Source organism: Ambystoma mexicanum, chromosome 1p, assembly GCF_040938575.1.
Source record: "Ambystoma mexicanum isolate Mex_15411 chromosome 1p, UKY_AmexF1_1, whole genome shotgun sequence".
NCBI lineage: Eukaryota > Metazoa > Chordata > Amphibia > Caudata > Ambystomatidae > Ambystoma > Ambystoma mexicanum.
Window position 1 is genome coordinate 792,268,785 of NC_090921.1, and position 15,667 is coordinate 792,284,451.

General features: G+C 50.1%; 1 protein-coding gene across 1 annotated transcript in view; it reads left to right on the forward strand.

Annotated features, from left to right (window-relative positions):
- AQP10 (aquaporin 10) overlaps positions 1–15,138 on the forward strand; it is a 299,203-nt gene extending 284,065 nt beyond the window's left edge. The window contains exons 5-6 of the mRNA XM_069651908.1: positions 13,314–13,531; positions 13,754–15,138. Of these exons, the coding sequence (XP_069508009.1) occupies positions 13,314–13,531; positions 13,754–14,036 (501 nt within the window). The 3' untranslated portion in view covers positions 14,037–15,138. The remainder of the gene's footprint in view (positions 1–13,313; positions 13,532–13,753) is intronic.
- Positions 15,139–15,667: the final 529 nt, after the last annotated feature.

A 15,667-nucleotide genomic window follows, 5' to 3' on the forward strand; every position in this document is an offset into this window, starting at 1 on the left:
CTTACTCTCTCACTCTCACCCTTTCTCGCTGATATTTCCTCTTGCTCATCGACGATGGCACACTCTCTCAGTGGCTTCCTCCCTTGCTCTATTCCCCTTCTCATTCTCCAGCAGTAATTTTTCACACAAACAAATCACCACACAGCAAAATCAGGCAATGCTTTGAAAACGTAGGAAGTGGTATTGTACTCCGGCATAGATAGCTACATGGCACGGCTGGCTGCTTTCAGTCAGATGCAGAAATGATAAAATGCAAGGCACACTATCAAATCGAGCCCTGTGCTTTCCCTTGGGAGGAATGGAAGGAAGCCGGTTGCCAGTCCCCCATGCATGCTTTGCCAGTCCTCCATGCATGCTTTGCCAGTCCTCCATGCATGCTTTGCCAGTCCCCCATGCATGCTTTGTCAGTCCTCCATGCATGCTTTGCCATTCCCCTATGCATGCTTTGCCAGTCCTCCCTGCATGCTTTGCCAGTCCCCATGCATGCTTTGCCAGTCCTCCATGCATGCTTTGCCAGTCCCCTATGCATGCTTTGCCAGTCCTCCATGAATGCTTTGCCAGTCCGACATGCATTATTTGCCAGTCCTCCATGCATGCTTTGCCAGTCCTCCATACATGCTTTGCCAGTCCTCCATGCATGCATTGCCAGTCCCCTATGCATGCTTTGCCAGTCCCCTATGCATGCTTTGCCAGTCCCCCATGAATGCTTTGCCAGTCCGACATACATTATTTGCCAGTCCTCCATGCATGCTTTGCCAGTCCTCCATACATTCTTTTCCAGTCCTCCATGCATGTGTTGCCAGTCCTCTACACATGCTTTGCCAGTCCCCTATGCATGCTTTGCCAGTCCTCCATGCATGCTTTGTCAGTCCCCTATGCATGCTTTGCCAGTCCCCTATGCATGCTTTGCCAGCCCTCCATGCTTGCTTTGCCAGTCCCCATGCATGCTTTGCCAGTCCCCTATGCATGCTTTCCCAGCCCTCCATGCATGCTTTGCAAGTCCCCTATGCATGCTTTGCCAGACCCCATGCATGCTTTGCCAGTCCTCCATGCATGCCTTGCTGGTCCTCCATGCATGCTTTGCCAGTCCTCCATGCATGCTTTGCCAGTCCCCTATGCATGCTTTCCCAGTCCTCTATGCATGCTTTGCAAGTCCCCTCTGCATGCTTTGCCAGTCCCCATGCCTGCTTTGCCAGTCCTCCATGCATGCGTTGCCAGTCCCCTATGCATGCTTTGCCAGTCCCCTATGCATGCTTTTCCAGTCCCCTATGCAAGCTTTGCCAGCCCTCCATGCTTGCTTTGCCAGTCCCCATGCATGCTTTGCCAGTCCCCTATGCATGCTTTCCCAGCCCTCCATGCATGCTTTGCAAGTCCCCAATGCATGCTTTGCCAGACCCCATGCATGCTTTGCCAGTCCTCCATGCATGCCTTGCTGGTCCTCCATGCATGCTTTGCCAGTCCTCCATGCATGCTTTGCCAGTCCCCTATGCATGCTTTCCCAGTCCTCCATGCATGCTTTGCAAGTCCCCTCTGCATGCTTTGCCAGTCCCCATGCCTGCTTTGCCAGTCCTCCATGCATGCGTTGCTGGTCCTCCATGCATGCTTTGCCAGTCCTCCATGAATGCTTTGCCAGTCCCCTATGCATGCTTTCCCAGTCCTCCCTGCATGCTTTGCCAGTCCTCCATGCATGCGTTGCCGGTCCTCCATGCATGCTTTGCCAGTCCCCTATGCATGCTTTGCCAGTTCCCTATGCATGCTTTGCCAGCCCTCCATGCTTGCTTTGCCAGTCCCCATGCATGCTTTGCCAGTCCGCCATGCATGCGTTGCCGGTCCTCCATGCATGCTTTGCCAGTCCTCCATGCATGCTTTTCCCGCATTCATGATGAAACAGTGTAATCTATTTTCAGTTGTTTCCTGGAATGAAAATGTATGATCTCTTCTCTCGCTTCTCTGTGACCACTAGTCGCAGGTAGCTCTCCCATTTCCTCATTGCTGAGCTTCTGGGAAAAGGAGTCTGTTCCTAGAAAGAGATCCTCGCCTGTCACTCGGGCTCAAATACCATAGGGGGGTCTGAAGACGGTGACTCCTTCAATGTTTTCAATCTCCTACCTTTACTCTGTTGACAATGGCCCACCTTCCATCAGAGGCTAAGATTCATGTATTAAGCAAGCTGGCGTTCAGCACCTTCCTGTGCTCATTTCAGGAGAGATTAAACCCACAACTCGTCCAGGAATGGAAGTGGTGACACTTACAGAATACGAGGGCACCTAGGTCGATGAAGACACAGTAGTAAGAGGAGCGGTAGAAACAGAGAAAAGACACAACAGGAAATCAGACCAACAGGAAGAACCCCTTTATGGCGTTTGCAGTATAGAATTCAGCTGCTACCCGAGAACGACATGAAGACGCATGGCCTGCCAGAGTCCCCATTGGGCCGGAATTGTTACTTCACCAGGTCTGCCTCGTCCCCTCATGGCACACCACTCTATGTCTAGGTGAATAGCTCAAGTGGTAAGCGCACTAACCAGTTACATGGGGCCAGCCTGTATGTTACGAGCTTGAATCCCAGCAAGGCTGACTCGGCCCTTCATCCTTCCTAGGTTGATAAATTGAATAGGGTCATAGTAATAAAAATGTTCATGCAGCACTTAAAGGGAATCCAGCACAAAGCGCTATACAAACCGGATTGTATTGCTGCTCCTTGTGTGACTCGCTAATTATGATGGATCTCCAAGTACCTTGGTTCTGCCCCACTCCAAAGTGCTACCGTCCAACTCGGTCAGGCACAGGTCCTTACACTTTACTGTTTTAACGCCCCCAACCTAAATGTTGTTCTCTTCATTGTATGCCTTGGTATATGGTATTACATAGTGGTTGATTTCCAGCAAGCGCACTTAGATCATCATTCCAAGTTCACATTATGTTGTTATCAAAAGGCCTCATTAAGCAATAGAACCCAAGGTGGGAGGGAGGGGGGCTTTACTGGTCTGGTAATGCCCCTGGCGTAAATTACAAGCCCTGGTCAGAGTGGCGTTTAAGGAGTGTGAAGAGTTGTGTTGGTGTATATGTGGTGTCTTCTATTGGTGTACATTCTATTGTACAACCTGTTTTTCTGCTGGAGTTGTGTATCTAGGTGTGTTGCTAGTCTTAGGTGACACTATGCCATGACACATCAAGGACCACAGTATGTAGTCAGTTTCCTTGGGTCTCCCTTCAGACTACAAACGGACAACTCAAAGACACTACAACTCTAATGCTACTCTGTCCTAGATGAGATTGTGGTACATTGCAACTTGATATGTACGATGCACTACCAACTGACAAATCCGAAAATTCACCACAACACAACTACAACAATACCATGCTGGCAGGTACCATCCAAATGTGCATTTTGTATTGAAAACCCATAATGTTCTGGGGCAATGCGCACCCATACATGTCAGTACCAGAATGCCTCATGAGCAGTATGGAGCCAAACACATTGTTTTCTGCAATTTCTGCCATTTATTTCTGAAATCTTTGCTACCAAAAATTGTATCTTTATTAGTTATTCATCAAATTATTTTTCCAATCCATTTGTTCCGATGTGCATAATTTCACTGATTGCAGAACCATTTGCCCTGCTTCATTTCATTCAAACTCCAGCATTTGATACATCAACAAATATTATGTTATGTTATCTGCACTTGTAAAGCGCACGGTCGCCCGAAGGCATCATGGCGCTGAAGAGGGAGGGCTGACCAATTTACACAGACACATAAACTAAGGTGCTAGAAGAGAGTGGTCTTAAGCGCTCTTCTAAAGGCGAGATGATTGGGAATTTTCCTCCTTGTGGAGGATAGCATGAACACATGGTGTAATGGCGTCCATTGGGGTGTGGTTTGGCACTCTTTTCCTTCTTTTGGACACATCATGTGTTTGTTAACCTGACATTTCGATCTACCAGCATGTTGAAAGTGATCTGTTACGATAAAAGTACAGGAACACAATTGAACTTGCGGCTCTCTCATTCGTTGCACCTAAATGATACAGAATCTACAGGCAACTAATGTGTGCTTTTCTAACGCTAAGGCATAGACGTCACTCTGTGGAAAAAGCTAGTGCTTTACAAACGTTTGATACGATAACAGTGATGGGATTGTCTATCGTGTTGGAAATGCATATTAACTTGACCAAAACTGTGGTGTTAAGATTTGTTTCAGTTTTAAGGAGTTAAGGAATGCAATGCATCTGAATGCAGGTGGAATTACCCTCGAAATCATAAATGAGTTGAGTAGCAACTTATAATGGTAGCGTTAGAACTCTGTAATTGCAGTGAGGTTTGGTCTTTGCTAATACCGGAGCCAATGTTTGAATTTAAATAGCCAATCAATATTACTCTCTCAATAAATGATTGCTGTATTTTGTGTGGATGAAGAGTTTCTGTCTGGTGCGTTATGAGGCATGGTGAGTTTGACTATTTCATAATTCGTTTTCTTCAGTGTTTTTTTTAACTCTAATAATAGGTATTTTTTAACACAGGCATGAATCATTTATAGTCTAAATTACAGGGTATCAGGTAATAATGTCCCTATACATAATGGGCCTCATTACTTGTTTGGCGGTAGCCGTGCCCTTACTAAGGGCACGGCTAGCGCCAATTTGGCTACCGGCTTCGGCTGCAGCACCGGCGAATGGGCCATTACCGGCCCATTATGAGATGAATGGGCCGGTAATTGCCCATTCGCGGATGCCGGTATGGCCGGCCTCCCAATCTCCATTCTCCCCGATAGGGCAGAATGGGGTCGGAGGCATGGTTGCACCGGCACCGTTCATAACGGTGCCGGTGCAATCACGAGGTCTGCCCGCGGGTGCCGGTCTGCATGCGTGGTCAGACCACGTGTGCAGTCTGGCACCGGCAAGCAGAACTCGTAATGTGGCGGAGAGGTACCGGCGCCGTTGTTGGCCTTCCTCCACATTCGTAATGAGGCCCAATGTCCCCGTACATAATGTCGCCGGGAAAAGCCATTGGCGACATTGTATATGGTGACATTATGTACGCGGATAGGTTGCAGGGATGTCCCCTGCTCCCCTTGTACAAAAAAAGAAAACATTTGGGGGTTGCGGTGGTGCCCCCCGCATGTTCAATGTAATAATGTCTCATCAAAAAACAGCGACATTTTTGCTGGGACATTACTACATGGAACCAATTACAGTACATAATCGTGTTGTTTTTCAGATAACTTGTATTTTTTTTTCGCTTGCACTTAAAATAGGATTGTAAACACAAATAAACATACTGGGCCTCATTACGACCCTGGCACTCCCGGATTGAAGGGGGCCGGTACAGCACAGGCCCCCTTCAATCCGGGAGCGCCGATTACAAGCTTCCCATCCCGGGACCCGGATCTCACGCCTGGTAAAACCAGGCATGCATTCCGGGTCCCGCGAGGGGAAGAGGGAGACAATAACGGGACAGATGTAATCTGCCCGTTATTACCTCCCTCCCCATTCCCATTGAGCCTATGGGGGCTCAAATGGGAATGGGGAAGGGTTCCTGCATGGAGGACTTACCGGGTCCTCCAATCTCAGAGTAACACGTTAAGTCCCCATTGCAGGAACCCGGTAATGGAGCCCGGAACGGTGGCAGCCATGGAGCTAATAGCTCCATGGCTACCGCCGTTCTCGTAATGAGGCCCATTGTGTTTGTTCAGCACTGATAACTTTTTTAAGGAGTTGGGGAACGATATAACTTGTAAAATGCCTCCCACTTAGTGCATCGTGTGATTATCTGCACAAGTACAACTTTATGCTGAAAGACCAATAATGCCATTTTGCCAGGTAGACTTTTGTTTGTAGCCCCTGAGCTTCTTTCGGGGGCTACAACCAAAAGACCCGGGTCGATAGCCCCCCCAGACTCCCATAGCGACACCTCTGATTGGCAGTTTACATGAAGCTGCTTTGGAACATCATAGCAGTTTTCCAGCATAGCCAGTAGCACATTGTTGCTGCTGTACATTAGGCCTACTTTACATATCATTTCCATTTTCCCGTTGAACCCCATCTTGGCCAATTTCTATTGTGTTCACTTAGCCCATCATTGCCTGGCCTTAACAGCTGCCTTCCAGAAGCTTTCACCTTCTGTTGCCAGTGCTGGGCAGAAGCAAGGCCAATGATCCCCACGGTGGTCCAGGGCAGCAGTGGTGAGCAAGACTGCATCCAGCAGTAAAGGGTCTGCTGCCCAGGCACTGTCTGCTATTGGCTTTCAGTCATGCAGGGCTGGGGTGAACGCAATGCCAGAACTAGCCTATTGTAAAGCAAGGGATTTTCCCACCGAAACGTGGAGAACTGTGACGCTTCATGTCACCAACGGGTCAATTCTTTCCACTCAAAGGTTTTTCCCTTATCACAGGTTCATTTTGGATCTGGTGAAAAATGACACGGTTCGGTAAAAATAGGCAGAGAAAAACACTTTGGCCCTCATTACGACCCTTGCGGAAATCGACTGACCGGAGCGCCACAGCGTAAATAGCGTTTCCGCCATTGCACGAAGGAGCAAAGTGCGGCCCATTCCGACCCATCGGGCACGAGCACCGCGGCATGGCGGAAGTGCTAAGTCCGCGATGGCGGAAAAGACCCCAAAACGGCCCACACCGCCGCCGTACGGGGCCCCAGGTGCAATACCGCCACCCCTCCTAGCGGTCACCGCAGTGTGCGCCTACCGCAAAGTACGGTGGCCGGAAATATACGGAAACGGAAGTTAAAACACGGGCCCGGAACGGGAAACATCCCGGCGTACACCTATAAATACACTAAAACCACACAACCACTAAAAACACTACCCTGAGACACACCCCACCCCGTCAACCACCCTAGCGAAACCAAGAAAAATGGGAAAAGCAGCGAAGAAAGCGTGCGACCGCAAGCGGCAGGTCCACTTCTCCCGTGAGGAACTCACCGTGCTAACAGAGACCCTCCAGGAGAATGCTGCCGTGGTCTTCTCCACGCAAATGACCAGGACGGCACTTGCAAACAAGAAGGCCATATGGGCTCTGGTGGCACAGCGGGTAAGTGCGGTGGGGACCGCACCCCGCACCCCACAGCAATGCCGCAAGCGATGGGACGACCTGCGGATACGCGTCCGCAGCATACTCTCTGCCAACCGCAACATTGCCACAGCCACCGGGGGAGGTCCTGAATCACCCATCAAGTTGACCCCCTGGGAAGAAATCTGTGCCTCCACCATCGGAATGGAGAGCATTGAGGGAGTCGGAGGGATGGAGAAAGGAGTGCAGACATCCGAAGATTCAGGTAGGTGGGCCAGATATAACAAGCCACACAGTCCATCCATGTGAAGCACCATGCGTCCACATAGTGCAACAGAAACACATGTCCAGGATAAGGTCCACACACATCGGCCTGATAGCGCACGTTAAAACCCACAATAAATACATAAATAATTAAAAACCCCTAATACACGCACTACACGTGCAGCAGGCACACCCAAACTGCAGGCTGCCAAACAACTGCACCCTCACTCCACACACAAATCAAAGCACCTCCAAGGACCCGACCCAAATCACCCTCAGGTACCACCCCAAAGCATGTGATACAATGCCATTCCAATTCCCACAGACCCATCAATAACCCTCGCCCTCCTTTACTCCACCACAGGGTCCGATCCAAACGACGAGCCACAGGACACCCCTACCAGCACACCTGCAAAGAGGGCCAAGACCAACGGCCAGAGACCCTCCACCTCAGCTGCACGCATCAAGACACGGCAGCAGCACAAATCAGGTGGTAGCACAGAGGAGGGAACATCAACAGGCACCCCAGCAGCCAGCATGGCCACAACACCACCACCACAGGTCCCCCCAATGGATGCCACAGAAGGCACTGCCTCTGGTGGCAGCAGCACCATAGGTGACACCCCATTGATGGCAGCATGCTCGGACACAGAAGACGGGGATGTCGAGGTCAGATCCATCCATGACCTGTCCCAATCCCCCTGTCTGTCCCATCCCGTACAACATGAGGATACCACGCAGGGGCAGCCACAAGACGACGACTGGCCATCCCCCCCAAGCCCTGTGGCAAGGCAACATGAGGACAACAGCCCCTCTGTGACACCCCCGCAAATGGGCATGGCCCAGCAGAGGCAACAGTCCCTCGACAAGTTAATCGTCCAACAGCAGCAAATGGCCACACTCCTCAAGGACCATGCCGATGAATGTGGGGGCACCAAGGCAGACATAGAAACATCAACAGAGACACTTAGGGCAGAAATGGAGAGATGTACAGAGACGCTAAGGGCACACATTGAGAGTAGCACCGAGAGCCTGAGAGTCCAAATGGAGAGAAGCACCGAGAGCCTGAGGGGGGAACAGCATGCAACGTCCAAAGACGTATGTGCCGAACTTGCCGCAGTGCGCCGTGTGCTCACTGAGCTCTCGCAAACCCTTAGGGACATGCATGGACGTGAGCAGGCAGACACATCATCCGTTGCAAGTTCCGTCCAGGGCAGCCCCCAACGTAGATCAGGGAGGAACCTGCGCTCCACAGGCAGGGGTGCCCCTGATACCCGCAGAGGGGGCTTGCAATAGCGACAGGCCACTGACAATGAGCATCTTTGGACACTGGTGTTCGGGTGGGAGGTAGGAGGGTGGAGGGGGTGTGTTGGGCTCACTTGGGTGGCGGGTCGATAGGGTGTTCAACATGATATCACATATGCCATAAAAAGTGCACGATCACCCAATGAGATGTGTGGACATTGATCTTTGTGTACTAGGCCATCATAGGCGTACAGTCCATATTGTGCATGTCCCAGACACACGCAGTGCCACGAGTCCCGTGTCCATGTATCAGCCCCCAGGCGTGAGTGCTAGAAGCATACATCAATGAGATGCTGACGGATGTCACGGCCCTCCGGTGCCTCGCAGACTCCTTGAGGTGCTGCCACATCCCCACCCTCATCATGACCATCATCCGGTGCTTGCAGTTCAGCGTCAGGGGGCATGGGCACATTTCTACGTACGCACATGTTGTGGAGCATGACACATGCCATGACCATCTTTGCAACCTTCTCATGGCGGTACAGGAGTGCCCCGCCAGACCTGCTGAGGCAGCGGAAACGAGTCTTCAGTAGGCCGAATGCCTGTTCTATGACTACACGGGTACGTGAGTGGGCATGGTTGTAGTCCTCCTCATGCAGGTCCCGTGGGTTCCGGACTGGTGTGAGGAGCCATCTCTTCAGTGGATATCCAGCATCACCTGTATGTGGACGATAAACGTAGGATGTGGAATGCCATTGATACGTACGCACACCCCCCCCCTTCCTGCCAGTACATTGCCAAATCACATACCCCACATCATCATGCATGAGATGAGACTCACCGAGCAGCCAGGATCTGTACCCTGCGTGTCGCTCCATGTAGCGTGGTATGGTAGAGTTCCTCAAGACCATGGAATCATGGGTTGATCCAGGGAATCGGGCACAACAATGCGTAATGATCCTGTTGGAGTCACACACCATTTGTACATTCAGGGAATGAAATTGTTTTCGGTTGCGGTACTGGGCCTCCATGGCATGTGGGACGACCAATTCAACATGGGTGCAGTCGATGGCACCAATGCAACCCGGTATGCCGGCAAGTGCATGGAATCCCACTTTTGTGTTCGTAATTTCCTGCTCCGAGCGTGGTAGGGAGATGTAGTCGTCTGCGTGCTGCAGGAGGGCATCGAGCACTTGGAATAGTGTCTGTGAAAACAGTGGCTGTGATATGCCATGCAACTGTCCGACTGTGTGCTGGTAGGTGCCTGTGGCCAGGAAGTGGAGTACAGACACCACCTTCAGTAGGGGTGGGATTGCGGTTGGGCTATCTATCATGCTGACTAGGTCGGCCTGTGTCATGTCCACAATGGCGGCTATGGTGTCCCGGTCCAGACGGTAGAGGGTGTGGATCTGCTCATCAGTGAGGTTGAACGGATGTGCTCGGAGGCGTGGGATTGCGGGCTGCCTGCGTGGTGGTAGTGGCTGTGCTGCTGGGCCTTGCTGGCCCTGCCTTGGCCTCCTCCTCCTCCTGCGTCTCCTCCGTGCGGCTGGTTGTAGTTGTTGTTCGTCTTCTTCTTGGAGTCGGAGCACTTGCAGTGCTTTCAGGTCCCCCAGGGCCAACATCGCGAGTCCTGCCGGTAGCATTTCGCTGTGGTTGTGGGAGGAGACTGGCTGTGCAATTTATGTGTTTTCAGGCTGTATGGCCTCCACCTGTGGTGATTGATTCCACCTGTGCAAACGGCTCTCCCCTTTGGCCGAGCACGTCCCGCGCACTACGCTGCAATTCGGGTAATGGTATCTTGCTATTGCAATCATGTATTTGTACCCGATGGGCGTGTAAGATTGGTTGATATGTTCATTCTGCTGTGGTCCCATTGTTTCCCATACTATCTGTGCAGTCGCGAACGGACTTGTGAAGGGTCAGTGGAACGTAGTACTCGAGTAACGGTGGGCCCTCATGCATCACTGTACCGAGTTGCAACGACGGGCGGGGCGTCCCATTTGTGGGTGAAGGCAGTTGCCATTTTCACACACAGCCGCACTCGATGGAATAATTACTGATTTCAAACGGCCACAGATGCCTTTTCGACGTGATGTTGCAAATGAGGAATTCGAAGGGCGGCGCTTTCGGTTTCCAGCTAGCGGCGAGGAGATGCCCACAGGTCTGACTGCAAATGTAACGTTCTATTGTTCTATGTCCTTGAGACAGGGCCCATGGCGAGGGAGCAATGATTGATTTGAATAGTTTGGGATGCGCAATAGCTACGTGGGCGATGAGGCCGGCCATTCCCAAATACATGTTACTTCACAACACTGGATTTACGGGCTGGGGCACTGTGGATGTAGCAGGCTGCATTACGCACAGACTCAATGGACGTTTCTAATGTCATGTGAGTAATAATTCAGGCGTTTTGATCCCGGGATGAGGGAATGATGAATGGATGCATGGGCAGGTGATTTGGTGCAGAGTTTGCCATGTACAGGGCTTCTTGGGATCTATCCGCCTCCCCTACGCTATGTGATGCAGGGCTGCCATAGTGGGACCATCGTCTATCTGGCCTTGTTGAGCCCTCCCTGTCTCGACGCGCCCTCAGACACTTGTGTCCATGCACGTTAACATTCCCATCTGATGGATTCTGTTTTGGCAGACGCATGCACAGGTACACTCGTTCGTGATGGTGTTTACACCTAGGTATAGATGGTTATGAGTCGCAAGTGGCTTTGGGGTGTTGATGATCCTTTGGAGTGGGCTGGCATGCATATGGCTGTGGATTTCGTGTGCTCATTGAAGTGAGTTGTTCGAATGTAGTTCTGATGGCCATTCTGTTCTTGTTCTTTTCTTTTGGTTGACAGGTATCTCCTCCCCTTTTGCCACTGCCATCTGTATGCCACTCCTGCAGATGGATTTTACTCCCGACACCTGCTGCTTCGTGTTAATCGGTGGAGCAGCATTACGATCTTATGGGACGATCGCCAGTGGCCCACATGCCCTTACGCAGTACTGGTGGCTCGGAGCAACATTTCGGCCTTTCAGCTGGACTAGTGCCTCCCCATTGGGACGGCCCTGCGGTTGTGTGCGCTTCCTTTTTGCCTTTTCGTACGTGATTGTGGCTCTGTGTACCATGATGGGACAGGGCGTCACACAAGTAGTGGCTGGTCTTTTCTTGCGGATGCAGCCCACAATGGTGAAATGTGTTTTGGAGTTCATGGCCTGATGGCTGTATGGGCTTGGTGATTTTGTTGTGCATTAAATTTCTATTCTGATTTGGGCCGTGTAGCGTTTTTCTTTGCAAGTGATGTGGCATGTGCCTATATGTGGGGCGATGTATTGTGAGGAGATCTGCATTGGGTTCCTGCTTCGGGGTTTAGTTGCGTGGTACTGTGCTGGGCGCGTTTGCCTACTGAGCCCGTGAGGTCAGGGATGGGGGCTGCCTATATGACAGTTTGGATGTTGTCATGCTCAGGGGCGGGGGATTGGGTTTTGTGTGACAGATGGCGGTCAGCCAGGTGGACTGGTGGAATGTTGTTATTTTCGGAATGTTGCTGGTCACAGGTGCCTGTGTTTGCGTGCGTTTCGGGGGGGGGACTGTGGTCATGTCCATTGGGATGGCTTCTGTATTCGTGCCATCTGTGCCCTGCAGCTCCCATTGGCCCCTGTTGTGTTTCTTTTGTTCGTTGGCATGCATGTGTGCTTTGTACATTTCAATGGTTGCATTGTGACTTCATTGCACCTACAGGGAGTTGTACTTTGTGGGCAGGGAGCGGTGTACAGGCAGTCAGTGGGGCCGTTTACGGTTGATTCGCGATGCCGTACTTCTCGCCATGGCGGAATGGTCCATTCCGCCATGCCTGATGGCGTTAGGTACATGTCCGCTAGGGTCGGAATTGGCGTACCGTTGCACCATGGTGGTGTTTGCGGTTTGGCATGGCGCGCGCGCGCGTGCTTAGTGCAGTTAGCGTTGGCGTTCACTACGGTGTCGCTAATGGCTTCGTACTTTGCGGTGACGGGTCATAGTCGCACCGAGCGCTATTCGATGGCGGTATTGCATTTCCGCCATCGTTTTTCCCTTTCCGCCAGGGTCGTAATGAGGGCCTTTGTGTTTTCACCAGCCTGTGCCATTTTGGACCAGATTCCGTAGGCAGGGCAGGGCAGGGAGTAGGGAAGCTGCTCCCTGGGTTTCCCCACTCCATGCGCATATCTTTCGGCATCTGATTTGGATATGGGCGTAGACACTTCAATCCCTCTGGATTAGCACCTGCTTTTTACAACTACAAAAAACATTCAGAATCCATCAAGGTAAATTCTAAGGATGTCTGCCAGGCATGTACATGGCAGCAGCCATAACTTATCACTACTAGTGTACATGTATGCGCATGGTGGGGATCTAGGAGTATTTCCTGTTCAGGGCTGGAAAAGGCACGGGAACCCAGGAAGTGTTCGGATTTCCATTACTTTCACCACCTTGGCAGTAACACATTAAAAAGTCCATCTGAGCAGCCCGCATATGCAATCGCAGAGGTGGGCTGCTTTGCCATATCAGGGGGCTCATTTAAAATAAACCTACAATGGTGGACACAGTTTCTTCTACCTAGGGGCCTGTCGCTTCACTTGATTGACTACTGCTTTCTCGAAAGGTGCCAATGTTTCGACAGTCAATGAACAGTTGCCTCACATGTGCCCTCTATGTTAAGAGGTGTAATCTGCTTGCCTTTGCTGATGAGCACTTTATGTCCTGCAGCGTATCAACTCATTCTTTGCCTGCACTCTGTTTCTTGCCAGGTGATTGGGACGGCCATGCTGCTTGTTGGCATCTTGGCAATCGTGGACTCTAAGAACAAACCAGTGCCAAAAGGCCTGGAGCCGCTCCTGGTGGGCTTACTCGTTCTCTCCATCGGCCTTTCTATGGGCTCCAACTGTGGCTATCCCATCAACCCTGCTCGGGATCTTGGCCCGCGTCTATTTACGTTTGTGGCAGGATGGGGACCAGAAGTGTTCAGGTCAGTGAAAAAGTAACTTCACTCCATTCTCCTGCTTGCCTTGTTTCATAGCCTCTTCTAGTCCCCCTCTCCTCTTCATCTTTATAACACAGCTTCCACCATCTCAATGAACCAAAACGACCCACACCTTGAACCTATTCTCCAACTTGAGTGTATTAAAAGCCCTTGATGTTATGGTGTCCTCCTCCTTCAACTCTGACAATGGATCTTCTTTTATTTCAGTGCAGGGAACAATTGGTGGTGGATACCGATCGTAGCACCGCTACTTGGCGCAGTCATCGGATCAGTCGTATATGAGGTCTTTGTAGAGTTCCATCATCCTGATAACCCCTCTGAACCTTTGGCTTCGTCAACCAGCAAAGACCACTTGTACGTGGAGAAGTGGACACCGGAAACTAAGAAGAAGAAACTAGAGATGGAGCCGGTCTTTACTGTGGACACATACATGGAGGGATGCACAGAGAGATCCAGGGAGACAGAGGGCTACTTGAGCCACAGGTTGTAGCATTTGAGACTTTGAAAGACTTCTCCTGTTTGTTCATTCTTTGCCACTCAGAGAAAAGGTAGCAAAGGAGCCTGCTGTAATCCCACCATCCAATCCAAAGAAGCGGCTATTGACTAATGAGGCAGAACTCTCTTTTTTTTTTATAGAACCAACGTACAGGATTAAGATACTTATAAAATGCCTTTCCTTGGTCCACAGACTGCTCTAGATAATAGCGCAGCAGCTGCATTGAATGGGGCACATCCTACTGCTATTTCCTTCTCTATAAGTGGCATGCATCATCCCTTCAATTAAACGGATCCGGGTATGATACAAAACACTACCTTAGAGGCGGCACAGAAGACTTGTCCGTGGAGAAATACACAGCTTTCCGAACAGGCACATGTCAGTGGGTCCAGCCAGGATTCTGACAGCAGTTTGCACCAGTCCTCGCACCATGCACTTTTTATGACCACTGAGATGAGGAACCAGTAGAGGTGGGAAAGCAAGAGAATTGAGGGGTAGAACCAAGCCAGAGCTGAGCCAATGGGTCTGGCTTGGCCATAGAAGACAAACATGAGCTGAGCCAGAAAAACAGCCATGACTGTCGTCTTGCCTTCCGCCCTCCCCCACCAACACAAGTCCAATACCTAGTCTTCTGCTTCTCTGCCCACCCCCCCATAGTATAAAACCCATACCTGGTGTTCTGTCTTTGCCCCTCACCCACAACCAGTGCTTGGCATCCTGCCTCTCCAACCCATAATACCTACATGAACCTGGTGTCACAATTCTGCCCGATAGAACACTTAGATAACATGAGTTGCTTAGCATCACACAGTCTAATTAAAGGGGGAACCTGGCATTTTTATTTAGTGCTCACTTAAGATACTTGGATCATTCTGGTTGAGTGCGCACAGCCAATTGATTAGGTTTTCCATTTTCATTTTTAATTCCAAAGTTATCGTACTTTAGTGGACGTTTTTTAGTCCTGTCGCCAGAATAGCCCCACTTGCACTGTGGGGTAAATAAACTGCTAGAAAATGTTGTCTGAGTTGAGGTTACCCAGGTGTCTGGAGTGACCTTAAATGAGTGACTTGCATTAAATTAAACATTTTCAATTTTATGACTCATTGTCAAGTATTCAGATTAATACAAACATTCATACAGAACAATAATCATTGTAGTCTTCAAATCTTTTTTCATAAAAATGAAGCATTTATTCCTTCGACATAGGCATTCTTATGGAGTCCAATGCAATTTCGTCTTGTGGACCATCTTCCGGCACCAATTTCTGCAAAAATATAACCAAACGCATTATGTCAGTTGTTGGGAATATTGTTTTCATATTACATTTAGTGTATATTGTCTATACGTTGTTGAAGGAAGAGGACAGTAATTCTAATTGTTAGACCGTTTTCTGTTTTTGAGAAAGACTGATTTCAATCTTAATAAGGGAATACACTTGGCTTGGGCAATGTTTGTGCTTGCTCCCCAGCTGCAGATACAATGTTTAAACACTCATCGTCTTTTATAAACAATGGTTGTTCGTGTGAATAAAGAGGTAAAGTTCACTCTTCACTTGGAAATCGAAATTATGCACACGCAACCACCTCTTCTCAGGTTTTACAATGTTTAAATGTTCACCAATGGCT